The 13,984-nt window shown below is 37.5% G+C and overlaps 1 protein-coding gene across 2 annotated transcripts in view; it reads right to left on the bottom strand.

Moving 5' to 3' along the window:
* Positions 1-13,984, bottom strand: part of nme7 (NME/NM23 family member 7) — a 20,717-nt gene extending 6,733 nt beyond the window's left edge. Inside the window, exons 1-9 of one of the 2 annotated variants that reach the window (XM_072439526.1) lie at positions 13,839-13,984; positions 12,056-12,157; positions 11,656-11,822; positions 10,430-10,540; positions 8,699-8,749; positions 7,473-7,680; positions 6,527-6,632; positions 1,420-1,484; positions 868-936 (exon numbers count right to left, since the gene is read on the bottom strand). In XM_072439526.1, coding sequence (XP_072295627.1) covers positions 868-936; positions 1,420-1,484; positions 6,527-6,632; positions 7,473-7,680; positions 8,699-8,749; positions 10,430-10,540; positions 11,656-11,822; positions 12,056-12,157; positions 13,839-13,841 — 882 coding nt within the window. In that variant the 5' untranslated portion in view covers positions 13,842-13,984. Of the gene's footprint in view, positions 1-867; positions 937-1,419; positions 1,485-6,526; positions 6,633-7,472; positions 7,681-8,698; positions 8,750-10,429; positions 10,541-11,655; positions 11,823-12,055; positions 12,158-13,609; positions 13,672-13,838 lie in introns of those variants that run through there. The other variant, XM_072439525.1, reaches the window with a different exon arrangement.

Genomic DNA, 13,984 nt, shown 5'->3' with positions numbered 1-13,984 from the left:
AGAAGGACAATGACCAATCTAAAGGTCTGCAGACAATGTGTATCTTAACTAATTTATCTGGTGAACTCAAATTGTTCTTAAATCCCTCAATTCTTTCTCATATAAATGAAAAACAAGACCACCCTGGTGCCCACGGAAAGACTACAAGCAGACTGAAAACACTGGACAAAAAAATCCAACTCAAATCATCGTTGTAGAATCTTGAACAAATATGATTTAAATTGGTGTAACTTAATGATCTATTCAGACATAATGCTGGTGTATAAATCCTTGTCGTGGTGTGGCCCCACCCCCATTGAACGAGTTCCTACAGTTAGAAAGACAGAAGTGAGGAACAGGACATCACTTCAGAGCTTCAGATGTGTTGGGCAGTGGCTTTTGGATCATCAGACATGTGAACATAACGTGAATTTGGTGTATTTTTTACATCTTTTACAGCTGTCTCTGTCTTGTTAGAGAGATTGTGATTGTTTAGTGTCAATTGTCATGTTTTGCTTCAACCTGCATTTAGCATTTTCTGATTTTACTCATTTAAACTACTACATTTCATTGATATTCAATGTATTCATGTCATGATGGGCCAATGAGAACAGATGAAAATGAACACCTTGATTAATGTGCACTGCGCCATATTAAATACAAACAAATAAACATACATAAATAATACATTTTTAGGAAAGATCATGTGAAACAAAAATGTCCCCGGCGTTGATAGTGATGAATCCGTCTGCATTTACAGTTTTTCATACAACTGTTATATCCCACATCCCAAATACTACACACATACACAGATGAATATGGGTCGCGAGAGAAATGATGATAAATTCATAGCACACCACAAACTACTATTTTCCTGTCAGTACTTACCGGGTACTCTGGAACCACGCCTTTGTAAACATTTAAGAACTCCTCTGCGTTTACCTGTTCCAGACTGAACTGTAACACAAATGAATCAAACAAAAGAAATGTCATTCAACACAGGAAATGGGTGTCGTTCAGATAATACTAGAATGAACTTGATAAGAAATCTTCCAAACGAGCGATCACGGCTAACGTAAAGTAAAACTATCAGTATGTTTTCATCAGCAATGCATTAATTCTGAACATGTGCCAAGTACCGGTGGAGTGATAACGGCCTGATTGATTTATTTTTGCCCCCGAACGTACCACGACTAATGCAACAAAACGAATGGAGTGTGAGGGGTCAGTGTCTGCTCTGATGACGGAGGCGACAGTCGTGAGGTCAGTCGATCAATACACAGCGCATATTAGTAACATGCACAACAGACAGGCTGATCCACTAACTCACAGGGAATCAATCATAATTTTACAAACATTTCCATCACTTTTTTCCACAGATAAGCAGGACGTTTTCCCCCACTAGCCCAAAAGCAGTGGACATCTAATAACTCTCCTTACCATTTCAAGTGCAGAGATTTCAAATCCCGCTGATGATATAGAGTTGAGGATCTTCCCAGCCAGACCTGCGTGAAAACATCAAAGTTTTTTTATCTTATCATGATTTTTTATTGGTCATTTCCGTTGTGTATTTAGACAAGGTGTTTAGTGCCACAATAAAACCATCAACTAAATCCTCAAACAGATCCTCTGATAGTTTTACTGTTGGACTGCTCCGTCAGGTGTCGGGCTCGTTGCAGAACATTATGACAGTTTGAAAGATGATGAAAAAGAAAAAGCAAATGCAGTCAAAAGCCATCTTACAGGCTACAATACGGGGAAAAAATGATATATTTTACTCAAATAATTAGTAGTTTATGAAAACAATTGACTTCAATAAAGCCCACATTACAGAAACCTCAGAGTCAAAAATGTTCAACAATAAAAAATAGGAATGAAGGTGGAGAGTGTTGAAATGTAAAAGACACAAAAGCTTTTCAAAGATAAAGCCGATAAAATGTATCACACATTAAAGTTGTAAAGTGGTGTTGAAAGCGTTGCATGCATTATCTGCACTGAATATATAGCACTGAACCCAAGGACCACAGATGGAAATTAGCAGGAACAAGCCCTTCTGCTTTCATGCTGGATGTTATTGTATATTATTCTGTTAAATAAATGAATACAATTAAAAAAGGACAACTAAGGCTTACACATTTTCACAATCTGCAGCTTCTCTCATTAGATAACCTCTATCACTGGGGTCAAGTGATGTAGAATTAGGGAAGTTCACAAAACCATAGCAGTAAACAACTTAATATATCATGGTTCTATCTTTTGGTGTTTTTTTAAAGGAAAAAGACATGTGACTGATTCCACGAAGCAAACAAACAATAGAAAAATACATGAAATTTATGCTGATTACATCTTTGACAAGAAAACAGGTATACGTGTTCACTTAGTCACTTAGCTAATATCTTCTCTGTCATGTTATATTTCAAATGCCAGCACTGGACACCTCAGAAAGTAGCACACTGCGTCCTTCCATTTACATGTCCTTCCTATTAAAGGGGAGGACGCCCTTTATTTTTAGCCAGGCCTTATTTCAGGACACAGTGAACTCGCAGGATGTAGCTCTTGTCACTGAGGTTGGGTGTTACAGTAGAAATGGTGCGTCCCCAGACAGAGGTGCCACGACAGTGAAGGTCAAAGCGCTGCAGACAAACCTAATTGAACGAGGGGCGCCAGTCTCATATAAGGTCTGACACAGTGATAAAGCACGGGCTGGAGTCTCCCGGGACCAAACTCAATCTTACACAAATGTTACTCTATAGGTCACTCCGTTAAATGATTATTATTGTACCTATGTATTCAGTGTCCACATTACAGGGAGCAGTTGATACAAATGATACCGCAGCAACGGCTAAATTATATAAGATAAACTGAGGGCTAGTTTGGGATATTATTAAAAAAAACAGAATTTTGAAGAGTAAAGATGCACGGATCCAGCTGTTTCCCTCCTGATACGTGGGTTTAGGATTGTAGTCGACTAAAAAAATGTGCCCTGTGCATTACTAATCGAGTAAAAGGCAAAGGATCTCAAAATTATAAGGACCATGCTTAAAAACGATGATGACAGAGAACTAGCACACCCAGCCTCTCTCTTCTGCAAGTAACTGCGACAGAATTAAACTAAGGTGGAATCATTGTGAGCCGTTCAGAGAAAAACGACGCCGGGAAATAGTGCAAGTCATACATCAGATTGGTCTAACCTTTCAATATGCTGAAGAGATACTTGATTCAAAACATTTGATAGCTTGAAATAGTGTTGGTAGTGGACCCTTCTATTTCCATTATGGCTTGGATTATCTTCTGTCGACTCAAACCCGAGTTAATGTCCTTCCATGATCTCTAACTGTGTATTCTTTGACCTTTAGGCATCAACAAGGTAGAGCAAAAACAGCAACAACTTCACATTCCTTTTTGTAACGTCACAATGAATGGAATAGTATGGACCTAAAAAGGAGGATTCATGGAGAGAATAGAATGTAAATAATAAAAAAGGAGAGCGACCTTGTCTTAGGTACTACTCTTAGCACAGAGAGAGTACTTTCTGCCTTCCTCATCCATACAGACAGACAGACTGATGCACACTCTTTCCAAAATCAGCTGGTGTTGTTGCCATAGAGATTGTGTTCTGGAGCTTAGCAACAGAAGCTCGTCTTTCCAGTCATGTCTCACTGCTGCTGCTGCTGCTGCCGCTACGTCACTGCGTCGTGTCACCTCTATGATCGCCCCAGTATGTCCCGGTAATGTCGCTTAGCCTCTGCCACATTTTACCCGTCACTTCTACCATCGTCTGCAACCTTCAGACGACCAAACACAAGCCCTGCCGCGTGTGCCCTTGGGGAGGGGGCTATCTCAAGAGGTCCTCGAGGAAAAATCAAAGTGAGCTATTGATACGATTTGAGGCGGTTCAGGACCAGAGCATTTATTTTTATTCTATTCTCAGACACCGTGTAAGCAAGCGGTAAGCACGCAATCAGGGGCACTTGGTGGGACGGGGGGCGCTATTTATAGGCTGAATTTGTTCTCCTTCACAGAGAAAAAAGACCTGTGGAGAGGCAATTTTGTTTAAGTGCAAATAATAAGGGCTTGAGTGTTGACTTAGTTCGATTATAAGTGTTTTGTGTACCACTGATATCATTAACTTTTAAAGGTTACGTCAGTTATTAGGAATAGCATGGGTCAACATTGTACACTCAAGTCCATTTTTTAACTTTAAAATGATGGTTTTTCGGTCTATAAACAAATCTATTTATGTGTTTTATGTGTTATTTAAGTTTGAAAATAAATAAAGGTTGCTTGTTTGGACACTATATTGTTTTTAATGGACTTCAGTGCAGGTTAGCGCGATTTTTGAGATTGAGAATAGATTTGTGATTTTTGGTTAAATAGGATATTTTATTATTTGATGAAGAAAATAAAATACTTAATAGCAGCCTTTGCCATTTGCTTACTGCGTCTATTAAAATAGGAATTTCAGGTTGATTGCAATTAATTGTGCAGCCTTATTTCAGTGGCACTTCACATAGAGCTAACTCACAGATGAAGCCAAGCCATAGAGCCAAGGGCGAAAAAGCCCTTTAACCATGAAGTTAAAGCATATTAAACTAATTGTGGGTGTAACTTGACCTTTTGAATTAGCCAAGTAATAAGTGCTTTGTGTGCTCAATGGAAAAGCTACGTCAAACCCTGAAAACCAAAATAGACCAATCCAGACAAACTAGAGCTAAATCATTTAAAACAGTGCGACAGTCTCCAAAGCTTTGCATAACATATGAACATTTCAAACTCGGATTTCAACACTGAGGAATATACTCCATACCTGATACCGATTTCACTACCACTAATAATTAAAAATCCAAATTTTTACGTTCGCTGTTCTAACGTTCTTCATTAAACATTGTTATGCTACAGAGAGACAGACTCGTGCAGGCATCACGTAATCATGACAGAAATGACTTAAGGTTAAACTTGAGACGATTGAAACTGAAGGGCAGCTTCAAGCTAGTAATTCACTTTGAAGAAAAGAGAAAAGGTTTCACCCCTCCACTTAAAAGAATGTATACTATATTATATGAGAACTATTTTAGGAGGGAAAACAGATTTGGCCCAAACATGTCACTGCATTAATGTTTTATTTACACATTGCACAACTGCATCAGAACAAAACAAGCCCATGTAATCATTCATAAAGCTTTCTCACAGTTGAAATTTGACTTGTCCAAACACGGCACCCTCAGGGATGATGTGGTAAGAGTGAATCAGAGTGAACCATGGCAGAGATCCAGTGAGGTGTGCCTGAAAAGTGTGCATGGCCATTTTCTCATTTTGACTTTATTTGGTGCAGTTATACCTGTAATAAATATTCATATTAAAATGTTACACTAGTCAAGTAGCTGAAAAAAGCTGAAGCTTGAAAGATGAAAATCTGTAGATCATTCCATCAAAGGTTTATACAGAATTTACACAAAAGAATACACTTTTTTGACCCTGCTCTCATATTTTGCATATATAGGCGTCTCTTATATATTGCTCATATATTTTTATTTGTCAAATAAAATTATTATGACGTTAGATGAGTTTTGGCCCAGTGGTTGCTGGGTAATTTCCTGGTGATGTCATCAATTATAAACAGGAAGTAAAATTATAAATCTAAAGAAATAGTTATTCTGGAATATTTTATTTTATAATTTTAGCACATTTTAAAATATATTTATCTTGACTACATTTTAGTTCAATGAGTGGTCCAACCGGCCATTGGCACTTTACGGGGTAAAGTCAGGGTCCAGTGAAATGCTATTACCGAAAAGGCTTGAGTTGTACAGAGATTTAGCTTTGTTCAGAGTTCAGAAATAAAAGAAAATGCTTTTTTTTGGTTATATTAAAAAACAGATTTTGATAAATGTTGGATCTACAAAGTGTGCCACTGAAAAGTCAGTTGAACGAATAATTGGTAGAACTGAAATGTGACGACCCTTCACATGGAGGACGTACTGATTTACAAAACAAAATATCTCTGTGCTTGTGCAAAAAAGTTATACGTAAATGGCTTTTGAAACCATTTAAAATACAGTTTTTGAAATGAAAACAGGTGGGCTGCCCAGTGAAGTTGTGTAGTAATATTGTGGTTTGTGCTATGGTATTCGACTGGGCTTAAACCCAGTGCAGTTGAACAAAGTGCACTGCATAGTTGGGCTCAGAGTGGAGAATTTCAGATTTCACAGGTCAAAGCTTTAGAGGCATGCTCTTCCAATAGGGATCAGGCCTGGATTAGGGCAGAAAAAATCCAACACAAAATTTGGTAAGCTCTGAGCACTGCGAAGGGGGCAAGAAAAACAAATACCTTCACAACACCAGAACTTTGGAATTACACAGGATCTCAAATATGACTGTAAACAGGTTACGTTTTGCCAAAGAAAAAAAATACTGCTAATGGCGGCAGGTTAGAGTTGATTGTGTGAGAATGTTGGAGGGTGTTTCAACCGGTTACAAAATATATTTAAGACTAAACTTCTTTGTCTTGTTAGTAGTAAACGGAATAGATATAAAACAACTGTTGTACCTTCAGAAACGGCGTGTGGTTTGAGAATGCAGCACGTACAGTCTGTGAAGATGGCTGTGTTTGCAGGGCCACAGCCGATGGAGGACGGGAAGAAAAACTCAAGTTCCTGAAAAGAGAAAAGAAGCTCTTCAGTCACTTAGAACTAGAAATAAAGCTGCATTTAAAAGCTCTAAGGAATGTGCACGGTTCGGAAGCTGGATTTCCGACTTTGGAGTGCTGTCCACAGGCTCCACAGTCAATTATTTACTTGATTTATAAAATAAAATAACAATTCAAGTCGCCCCTTTCGTGTTCTTAGAGTAACTTTTCGTCCCTGTCCATTCAAAATAGATACAAATAAAACGCACTGTAATGAAACAACATGAGATCAATATTTTCAATCCCAAAATATTTGAAATACATTGTTACATCCTTCTCATATGTTTCAACTGACTTCTGACTATTTTGAAGAACATTTTGAAACGTTTTAACATCTATTACATTTTGATATGAGTTGTTAATTGCTTCAGTCCTAATTTTCCATCACTCTGAAACCCAAGAATAAGTGTTGTGAATATTCTGTGTATGACTGGTAGATAGCTCAGTGAACTGGCCCATAGACATAAGTAATATACATTATGTCAATGGTTAGTCCTATGATTTACAAACTGATGGACCAGAGTGTATCCGTCTTACATAATGAGCCACTAAAACTGCCCTCTACAAAGCCTTCCCTTTAATAGGATAAGTAAACAGGGTCATGTGGGCCCTGGAGTGGGAGACAAAGAGGTAGAATGAATGAATTAGAATACTACTGCTAGGAGCTAGCTTGAAAACATGACAGCTTTGGAATGTATTGTTTTTGTCATCTATTGATTTCATTCACAGGCCTATTGATTTTATGCCATTCAAACTGACCCCACCGTCTCGATGCTAACATGGTCAAATACACAGTGTAGTGCGTTACCCTGGCTGCGGCTGCAAATGAGTCGGAGCCGTGGCCCACGTTCTTGATAACGTCTGTCCCATACTGAGCGCGCACGCTCTGGGGTTCCTCTCTACGAGCCAGGGCTGAGTCTGTGGGGCCCAGGACCCTCCTCCAAACAGACACTGCCTCGTCCCCCATCAGCTCCAGGGCAACCACGGGAGCAGAGGACAGGAACTGTACCTGGTTACTGCAACGAGTCAGGACATTGGATTAGTATCACAAAAAAAAAGCAGAACAACAAAAACTACGTTCAATGTGACTGAACTTGGCTGAACAATTTTGGCCTTAACGTCTTATTTAGTTTTTTTCAGACAAGCATTGTTTTTATATTCACAATTTATGTTTTAATTGTAGAATTCTATTCAAATTCCACATTTTATACAAAGAGCATACACTCTGAGAGAAATAAGAACTGCTTAATTAATGTGTGTAGATGTCTAAACTACAGGATTCAATTCAATTCAATTTATTTTTGTAAGGCCCAAAATCACAACAACGGTTGCCTCTGAGGGCCAACAGCTAAGGATTAACAGCTAAATAATAATTGCAGTCCTTCCAAATAGTGATTTGGATTTCTATTGACTAGACAGTATTTATTTTTCTAATTCGTGGATTGGTTAAGTGATTGTTTCTTTTGTCCATTGAGAGTGAGATAGTTGACTGGTCGAGATTATTGTGATTTAATCACTGCAACCCCAAGTTTTAAGCCAAACTAAACTTTCAAACCAAGATCAAACTAAATTTGAGCCAAACCAGGGCTAAACTAGGACAAAACAAGACCAGGATCTAACATAGATATGTTGAACATAACTAGAAACAGACAAATACATATGCATTCATGTCTACTTTTCTCAAACTGTAGAAAAAGATTCAGTTGTAGTCATCGAGATTCTGATTTTAGGAAAAACAAAACATGTCGGTGTAATCCCTCATTTGTTCCTAAAAACAGAGTCCAGATGACTACAAATGAGTATTTTTCTACAATTGAACACTCCTGGACGAATGAGGGATTACACCGACATGTTTTCTCTGTAACCGTGGTGACAATACTTCATATAATCAACAAGTATTCTGCTAAACAAAAGTGTGATGTATATATTAATTGTTTAGAGCGTTGACAGAAATCTCTCGAATGGCTGGTACAGGTTAATGCTGAAAATGCCTTTAAAACAGTTAAAATGGTGAATGATTGACAGAGTACTCACTTAAAGAAGGGCTTGGATTGGTCTTCCACATAAAAGTCGGCCGCTTGGCTCCTGTGAAGTCACACAGCCAGAACCGCACAGGTTAATCAGTGGCCACGCTATAAACATTATTTATTATGACCTCGCGAACTGCTAATGAACTATAGTGGACTTCGGAGAAGTGGTGTCAGTTGTGGATGTCAAGGGCAAAAGAGTGGTTGGTGACATATTATGTTAAATAGAACTGTTAAACTACTAATCACTGACAATAATAAAACATTTAAAACAAGCACATGTAATTCATGTGCAATTACTGTGAAATTCATGTGCAATCTATGTGCTGTCGTGACACATATTCATGTGCAATTACTGTCGGGATCACATGCAATGGTATTTATTTATTTATTTGTCTATGGGAGTTTTTATTTATTTATAGGAGATCTTCTACTGAAAGTGTTTTTCAGACTTCCTATAAGTGATCTGTTCTTCTGGATCTACCTCTGTATCTACCTGCGTTGCACCAATGAAATTTCCCCATGTGGGACAATAAAGGAATATCTTATCTTATCTTATCTTGTAATATCTTGGAGATTTTTTTTAATGCTTAACCGAAACAAAATGGACAAAAATGTTTATTACAATTTCTCTAGTCTTGGAATGATGAAATATGTATTGCCTACACCTGCGAACAGTCGATTGCATAACAAAGCATATTTCAAGAGTTTGCATCACCTAAAGCAGGATACAGATTACACTTCTTCAGACAGTGGTTCTGTGTGTTGTCTGTGACAACCCATGTTTTTATAGATTTAATATGAGCTACAAGTGCAGGAAACAGCCTTTAACTGCTACAATAATGCTTTTGCTTTATATTGTAATCCTAATGATTAGCCATGATTTACCAGATTACAGTGTAGCCGTCATGGCAACACTAATTTTATTAAAGTGACTTTTGCTGGAACATGATTTGCTCGGTTCTGTGCATCAGTGTTTTGGAGCGCTTTAGATGAACACGATTACCCCATGACTGAGCAGGAGTAAAGAGCGAGGCGAGTTAGTGAAATGAAAACTGGTGATATGATCCCGGACAACCAACATGTTGTGAATGTGACACAGCAAATCCTCCATCCGTTTGGCAAGGAATAAGCTGCACCTGCCATTAAACGCAGCAGACAGAAGAGGGTGAAAGATGGCCCTGTGTTGTACATGGTTCCTCAGCCGCTTCTGCTTAGTTTGTGAATGTTTGTGAAGTGTATTTTATCCTCTGCTCTGTTTACTATGCGTTGGGTTCTGTGGTTTTATTAAATTACACTAGAAATGATTCATTTTGGTTAAAGGGGACATATTTTATGACTCTTTAAACATATTATAATTGTGTTTAGCTTATTCAAAGTTGTGTTTTAATAGATTCATCGCCATCTACGCTTACATCGCAATTTTTCAACAATAAAAACATATAAATATAAATCTGCTGCTTGCTATGAGGAAATGTCACTATGGAGAGGAAGGCTTATCATTTCTGCAGTTTTAAAGATTTTTTATATATCTCTGGCTTCAGACACATTTCCTTTTTAAACTCTAAAATATACAGTAACAAACACACCAATTACAAACCAAGGTCTTCTTACTCCTATTCATGTTCATTGGTAAAAGCACATCTTTCTTAACCAGACACTTTATGCTTTAAATGTCTTCATAACACTATATATATTTTACTTTCTCTCTCATATTGTGCAGCCTAAAGGAACTCACCATGATAACTTGACCATCTTGGCTTTGGTCACAATCAGATTAGAGCTGTAGATGGTTTCAAGGACATCTCCGATCCTAGTCACAGAGTCTGGTTTTATCAGAGCAAGTGTTCTGGAGGAGGAAGAGATAAGCCTTTTAGCATTAGAGACACTGTAGTGTACATCAAAACACAGATGATAATAATGCCGGATGTCGTACATTTCTTTCTTGTTTTGGCTTGTACAGAAGTTGATATAATGTCTACTAATAATTCACAGCAAAGCCTGAGCTATGTACATGTTCCATATGTGGAAATGTGTTTTCAAAGGCTGTATTCTGACCTTGCCATTGGACACGTTTGCATATGGACAAAGCCATTTAATCCAATTTAACAGTGGCTGACAGTATTGCAGGTAAATCTGATCAAATTTAACCCCGAGATCATACTTGGCCAGGGTGATGAGTCATGGTAGGGTTCTGGTTGTGTCCTTGAGCAATACACTTCATATCCACTTGGAGTTTTAGACCGAGTGAAGCGTGAGTGAATGAATGAGTGTACATAATTGTAGGGCGGGGCGATTTGGTGATGAACATTGATTTGCGAGCTCATCCCTTTGACAATCTGCTGTTTTGGTGAAATCGTCATTTTTCCATTTAATGAAGCAGTCTGGTCAAACAAACGCTTTTTCTCTCTCACTCTCTGTTAGTCTCAGTCAATCAGGATTTGAGTGAAGTGAAAGGTGGATGTAACCAATCACAGTGAAGTGTGAACTTTCTGCAGGAGAAGATGACTTTATTTACCTCTTAAAAGGCAATAGAAAAATTACGCAATTGTAAAGTGACTTAATATGATGCTGTAGAATAATGTGAATAACAATTTACAATGGCTTGAATTTATAAAGAGCAAGATGGGCAAAATGTCTTGACGAATGCTTAAGGATACAACAACAGGATGTACTGGTTGAAGCTGGGATTTAACCATCAAACTTACCATAACAAGACAACTGCTCTTCTGCCCGAGTCCCTGTCCCCTCAACAACACAAAATCTGTAACTTGTATCAACTACAAATGGCAAAAACTACCTGCAGATGTGTTTTTGATAAGGGAAGAACATAACGACAATGACTGCAGAATTGCATAATAATGCAGACATGTACAGATGGTGTGCTCGGATTGCGAATGCAAATCTAACGTATGCAAACAGGTCATTGGTAAAAGACACACACTAATGTTTCCACTATTGCACCTTTCTTTTTTGCTGCCGAGTCTGTTTGCAGTGAACTGGTCTCCGTAGTCGATCAGATTGAGATGTCGTGAAAAGACGTTGACTTTATTTCCCACAAACAGGTCCTCCATGTGCAAGTCCTTATATTTAGTCTTTCTCAAAAACAATTTCTGGTTCTTCACATCATACTGTGGGCATAACACAAAACACACACATCATTCAATCAACAGCAGCATAAATGAATGAATATATGCCACACAGCAATGGTAATTACTTACAAAATATTGTAAATTCAATCAAATGTAAAATGAAAAGGTTTACATAAAATACAACAGAAGGATTAGATGTTTAAAATAAATAAATGATAATAAGAACTAGAGACTCCACAATAAGAGACAAGATTTTCGTGCATCGTGTTCACCATTTCCACTGCGCCTTCTCTGGGGTAGAAGAACAGTTGGTACTTCCGCAGGAGGCCAGCCATCGGGTCGTACCACTCCGCCAAAAATGCAAAGCGGTCCTCCTGGAAGACAAACAATGAAAACAGGGTATTGTGAACATTTAGCTACACAGAAAATTGTATGATGAAAGATTAAATAACCATGTATTACCAATTTTATTTTTCCCCGCCCATATCTTTAAAGAAAATATTTTAAAATAGATCTATGGGTTTCAGAATGATGAAAATGTAGGACTGTTATCACAGCAGGTAACAATTAAAACTAAATATCATATCTTTTGAATAGGGAAATCAACATTATTTGGGTAATTGATCACCATGATTAAGGTCACGACAAAATCAAGAAATCAAACTTTATTTTACAATATAACAAGAGAACCAGAGTGCTTTCCATAAGGGCAATAAAATATGTGAAAACTAAACCTGTGGTCAACAATAACAATAACAGTAACTCACTTTACTTTATCATTCCGAAGTTTGATTTTACAAAGCTGGTCACAGGAGAATAAAACTACATTATATTATAATAATATTATTATGTGTGATTTCACTGTTTGGTCATGGTGTCCATAACTGTGAATAATTCTTAAATCATATTTTTTCATCTAAACTGTATGTTGCCAATAAACAGGAAGCTAAAACTCGTGTTTAAAAAAAAAGGTTTGCACTGAGACTAAACCAGGTCTGAATCCTACATTAGAATATTTCTCAAATTACTTTATCTTACTGGCAAAAGAAACAAACAAAAATACAGCAAGCGTTTCAATGCTGTTGCTCTAACTCAAGGCACTGAAGTACTGAAAAATCTATACAATCAAACAAAATGGTGGTTATCTTGTTCTAAATGTAAGCCCAGACAGGTTGAACGACAGATGCTAATTGCACACAAAGGATCTGGTGACACAACAATGGCACACAGTTTTCACTTTATACATGCCTGTGTCATGACTAAACGCAGAGCAATGGATGAGTCTGGTATTTGTCCAGGAACACAGCAGTGATGCATTGACAGTGAATCCAGTCATCTAGTTTATATAGTCCAAAGCAAATATCAAGTTGGCATATCAAAATGCTTGAACTTTTCCAATTTTACAGTATTTTTTATTTTTTTTTCTTGTACTGTCTGCAGTAAATGGACTAATGCTGTTACAAATTCACTGATATTAATGTTTAGTGACAGTAGAAGATTTTGCGGAATATATCTGCAGCCCTAATAGAGAACGATGAGAATGTCTATTGGCGTCAGATGGGAAAAAAATAATAATTATCATTTAATAACTGTCCATGAAAGTGACCAATAAACTATTGTTGTTTATATCTGCTTTAGTTGCATTATTAGATGCATGTTTTATGTATCCATTCATGTTTGTGCTAAATCACACACACAAAATCACAACAGTAAAGTATGTACGAAGACAAGATAGGTTCGTAACGTAACTTGATATATGAATCTTATAACACAAACCAGGATAGTTTAAGCAAAACATGGACTGATTTGGGGTTTAAAAAACATACTTTGCTGTGAGATTTGAGGTTCATTTTGATGTGAAATAGCTCAGTCCACTTGTTGTCAAGGTTACGCATAAAGTAAACATATTCTCTATCAGCTGCTGTAACGTAGTTAGCTAACTTACAGTTAGCACAAACGCTATGCTAAGTTAACAAATGCATAATGTTCCTTCAAGAGCAGCGCACAGAAGTAATACAACATTATTCATGTCCCTGATGCTAGTATAGCACTCACCATGGTGATGGTCGTGTTGAAACAGTTTGAAGCCCAGAAGCGTGTGTGATAAACACTGCTCTGAAACGTGTTTCTTTGGTCCCAGACCTGAGTTCATTGAGGGCTTTAAAGGAACAACAGAACAGAGTCTGTCTTAATGCTTAGGA

This window comes from Eucyclogobius newberryi, unplaced genomic scaffold (genome assembly GCF_026437365.1).
Source record: "Eucyclogobius newberryi isolate DKJ021-1_F unplaced genomic scaffold, fEucNew1.0.hap1 SCAF_9, whole genome shotgun sequence".
Taxonomy (NCBI): Eukaryota; Metazoa; Chordata; class Actinopteri; order Gobiiformes; family Gobiidae; genus Eucyclogobius; species Eucyclogobius newberryi.
Note: the sequence above shows the minus strand (reverse complement) of the source record. Positions and strands in the feature narration are given on the sequence as shown.